Source organism: Zingiber officinale, chromosome 7A, assembly GCF_018446385.1.
Source record: "Zingiber officinale cultivar Zhangliang chromosome 7A, Zo_v1.1, whole genome shotgun sequence".
Classification (NCBI taxonomy): Eukaryota; Viridiplantae; Streptophyta; class Magnoliopsida; order Zingiberales; family Zingiberaceae; genus Zingiber; species Zingiber officinale.
Window position 1 is genome coordinate 110977864 of NC_055998.1, and position 4293 is coordinate 110982156.

The following is a 4293-nucleotide window of genomic DNA, read 5'->3' on the forward strand; positions in this document are numbered from 1 at the left end:
AGCTATTGTTTATAATTATAAAATTATTAATAAAAAATATTCAGAAATCATAGAATTATAATGAATATTATTATTTTTTATGCTATGTCTACTGAAATGAGAAATCATATTGTATCTTTTATAGATTACTTTGCTACATAATATCTTTATCCACTAACATCAAGGAAGTATCGGGCAAGTTCCAAACTCTACTGTATCAATTTGTATTCAAGCACTATATTAGTGCTTGTGGTTGGTCAATCCACATCCATCAACTTTTTATACACAATCTGTTCATGATATGTGTGAATGGATTTCTACTCATCAACCAGAAATTGATGATAACTCATCATGACATCTTTCTACCAAAAATCCACTTAAATGTCCACCAATTACAACCAAATGCCAATCCCTCTCTCTAACCTGTCCATATAACTTTCTTTCCTTGTCCTTCTCATCGATCCAACTCGATTCAGCGATGGCATCAGGAGAAGCACCCTCAGAATCTCTGAAGTACAAGGTTAAGATCCAGAAATGTTTTAATTGCTCTGCTTCATAAAGCTTCAACCTGTTAAAATTTTGGTATGGTTTTTGGTCAGCTTTTGGTGTTCAAAGTGTCCATCCACTGTGAAGGATGCAAGAAGAAAGTGAAGAAGATCCTTGCAAACATTCCAGGTACATCCACCGTATCCAAAAACCAATTCACTCTGCTTTCTATGAAGAAGATTGATTGATTGATTGATTGCCTTGTGTCTTCTATGAAGGTGTTTACGATACGGAGATCGACGCAAGGCAGCACAAGGTGACAGTGAAGGCCAGCACCGACGCCGAAACGATCTTAAGGAGGCTGGAAAAGTCCGGGAAGCACGCTTCTATTTGGCCATTGCCGGATAAGAAGCCCGGATATCAAAGCTCCAAGGACGGCGGGGCCGGCTCTAAAAAGAAAGATGCTGTAGAAACTTCGGAGAAAGAAGAGAAGGAGAAGCCAAGCCCGAACCCCTCTGAGAGTAACTCACCCTCCGTCGCCCCGACTAAACCTTCCGAAGAGAGCAAAATCGATTCTTTAGCCAAATCCCCTGCAGAGTCGGAGAAATTGGACGCCAAAACCGGGGAGACAATCCAGAAGCCGGCCGCCAGAGTTGAGAGCAATGAGAAGAATTCCGCCGCTGGCGAAGCCGACAATGCCAAAGGCGGCGGTAAGAAGAAAGAGAGAAAAACCAAGAAAGAGAAAGAGAGCGTCGGGACGAGTTCGGATTCTGCAACCGTCAATCCTCCACCACCTCCTACATATTCTTACCCCACACAACCAGCACCGCCGCCGCAGCCTGCGTATGCGATGGCCTATAACATGGCGCAACCGAGCCATAGCCAGACCTACTATGCCCCACCACCGCCGGCGTCAACTCCGCAGGACCACGTTTACATGTCATACCCGCCTCCCCCGGAGTTCCAGTACTACGGCTCGACGGACCTGAGCTCGCTAGGACCGATGCAGTTGCCGCCCCCACCTGACATGTTCAGCGATGATAACCCTAATGCATGTAATCTTATGTGATGGGCGCCACCGGAGTCGCGCTGCTGCCCGGAAGATTAAGATTAATGCATGTTAAAATGTTGGTTAAGATGCTGATTCTAATAGAATTATAACTTAGCACTTTCACTAAGTAAAATCTTTATTGATAGGTAAATCTATTATATTTTTAAAAATTAATGAATCAATTATTAACTCCTAAAATATATAAAATTATATTATCATGTTGATAGATTAAATTTTGTATGCTGTTACTTACCATGTTTAGTTATGTATTTTGCTAACTCGTATATGATCATGGTCTATCAAGATATTTTTTTATGTGTGGAGCAAAGACTTTAAGTTAAAATCTTATGTGTTACTGATTGATCCGGTAGTAAGGTAGGACCCATCCAGTAGAAGGTTAAAGTGGTTAATATCCGGGGTATGCGTCCGATCGGTCGAGCTACCTTCCCGATCAGCAAGAAGAGTAGCCGGCCCGACACTTCGACAGCTCGGTCGGACGTCAATCCGACACTTCGACAGCTCGGTCGGACGTCAATCCGACACTTCGACAGCTCGGTCGGACGCCGAGCTTCCGACGCTCATAAGGCAAAGCGGGAAGAGACGAACACCGAGCGGACATCCAGCTCAGCTAAGCAAGAGACACGGCTTCGACCCAATAGTTGGGGCTCCCTTGCTCGACTGGGTGGAGCCGGACAGCAGCTCATGGGCCGAGCAGACTCTCGTCACCTGAACGGCAGACTGGCTGAGCGGCTCTCCCACTCGGCCTAATAGCAGACAAAGGGAGCAGTTGGCAATATCTTCATAGGGACCAGTGTCATCGACAGCCGACATGATCAGCGGCAGGGCCAGGCAAACGATCGTGCGGTGGAAGCTTCCACTGTCATACCAGGGATATGCTTGTCCTGTTCAGGTATGGCGTCAGACACGCTTTTCTGACACGACCTTTCCAGGTATACTTTGGAAAGAGTGTACGTCTCGAGAAGCGTGCACGCGCCTCCCAGGAGCTCTATATAAGAAGCCCTAAAGCTTCATCGGAGGTATGATTTGATCACTATAACTACAGTTATGCTGCTCCTTTCTACTTCATTCTTCATTCACCTGCTAGTTATTGATTTCAGCGTCGGAGGGCCATCGTCGGGGAACTCCTCCCTGGCTCGGCACTAACGACTTGTGGTTGCAGGCTTAGCTCGTCGGAGGATCACGCCATCTTCGGTCGGCAGCCAGTCAACGTGAGCGTCATCTACCCAGCATTCGTCTACTCGATCTCGTCATCTTCGGTCGGCAACCAATCAACGTGAGCACCGTCTATCCAGCGTCCGTCTACTCGCTCTCGGACATGATCAAATTTGGCACCGTTTGTGGGAACGCACATGAATCCAAGCGGAGAAGATGGAGGAAGTTGGACGTCTTTCACACCGTGACGCTCACTCCGGAAGAGCTTGGCGCGCTCATTCAAATACGAGCGACGAAATTAGTTGAACAGCAGCAACAAAAGGCGTTGGCCGATCGGCTGGCACAACAAGCAACATCGACCTCGGGAGGCCGAGCGGCGCACGAAGACCGGCCGAAGCAACTCTCCATATGGGGACAGAACAAAATGCCGACCGACACTCCTGGAGAAGTTCCGCCAACGCCCATTCCATTTCATCGGGCGTTATTTCAGACGCCCTCAGAAATTGCTCAGGCCAACCAGGATAGGGGTTCCTCAGATGAGGCCCCCGCTCGGGACGAAAGAAAAGGCAAAGCGCCCCGAGCTGATTCGTCGCCCGAGCGGATCAATAGACAGTTCTCTGAAGCCATTTTGCAAGATCCGCTGCCGAGGCACTACGCTCCCTTGGCGATCGGGGAGTATAACGGGTCGACTAATCCAGACGACCACCTCGGTAAGCTTGATAACGCCGCCACTCTTCATCAGTATACAGATGGAGTCAAGTGCCGAGTGTTCCTCACCACTCTCTCTGGCACGTCTCAACGGTGGTTCCGGAGGTTGCCGGACGGGTCTGTCTGAAGCTTAAAAGACTTTCAAACGGCCTTTCTTCACCACTTTGCGAGCAGCAGGCACTATCAGAAAACAAGCGTCAGCCTGTTTTCCATGAAGCAGTGCCAGAGGGAAACTCTACGAGCCTACATCCAATGCTTCAACCAGGTGGCGATGGATATCCCCTTGGTCTCATTCGATACCATGATGAACACGTTCAAGCAAGGGCTCGTGGATGGGGACTTCTTCCGATCGCTCGTTAGGAAGTCACCCCGCGATTACGACCACATGCTAAAAAAGGCCAATGAGTACATAAACGTGGAAGAAGCTCAGGCGGCCCGGAGGAATGAGGCTCCATCCGAACCATCGGCGCCGACTGAGCGTCGTCCGCCTTCCAGCCATCAACCACCAAGAGGGCCCCGAGCTGAGGGACTAGCCCACACCAGGAAGCAAGGCCACATGCCATCCAGCATGTTGCCGCAGAATGGTCGAAGCCCAAGGGGAAGGTATGGACCCCCTTTGTTCTGCTCATTCCACCAGTCTGCATCTCACAACACCCGCGACTGTCGCGGGTTCGACCCTATCGCCCAACCGGTGCCTAGAAGTTATCGGCGTTGATCCCCTTCACCCGATCAGTGACACGAGCATCCTCGGGCCGATCGACGTGAAGAAGCAAGGCGATCACCAAGGCGGCCTCATCATAGAAGCACGGAGTCGACAAGAGTTCGGCGCGAGCGAAGCAAGCCGTCCGCTCGGGAGGAAGAAAATCAAAACAATGCTGCTCGAGACGAGATCAGTA

The 4293-nt window shown here is 49.5% G+C and overlaps 1 protein-coding gene across 1 annotated transcript; it reads left to right on the forward strand.

Moving 5' to 3' along the window:
* The first annotated feature begins 273 nt into the window (after positions 1 to 273).
* LOC122002002 (heavy metal-associated isoprenylated plant protein 35-like) lies at positions 274 to 1643 on the forward strand. The gene is made up of 3 exons (XM_042557014.1): positions 274 to 499; positions 579 to 654; positions 744 to 1643. Exons 1-3 carry the CDS (start codon positions 458 to 460, stop codon positions 1532 to 1534), a joined length of 909 nt encoding a protein of 302 aa, XP_042412948.1. The 5' UTR covers positions 274 to 457; the 3' UTR covers positions 1535 to 1643.
* Positions 1644 to 4293: the final 2650 nt, after the last annotated feature.

Coding starts and splice junctions, on each gene's coding strand:
- LOC122002002 (XM_042557014.1), top strand. CDS start 458: ATGGCATCAGGAGAAGCACCCTCAGAATCTCTGAAGTACAAG. Junction 500..578: donor CAGAATCTCTGAAGTACAAG/GTTAAGATCCAG, acceptor GTTTTTGGTCAG/CTTTTGGTGTTCAAAGTGTC. Junction 655..743: donor GATCCTTGCAAACATTCCAG/GTACATCCACCG, acceptor TCTTCTATGAAG/GTGTTTACGATACGGAGATC.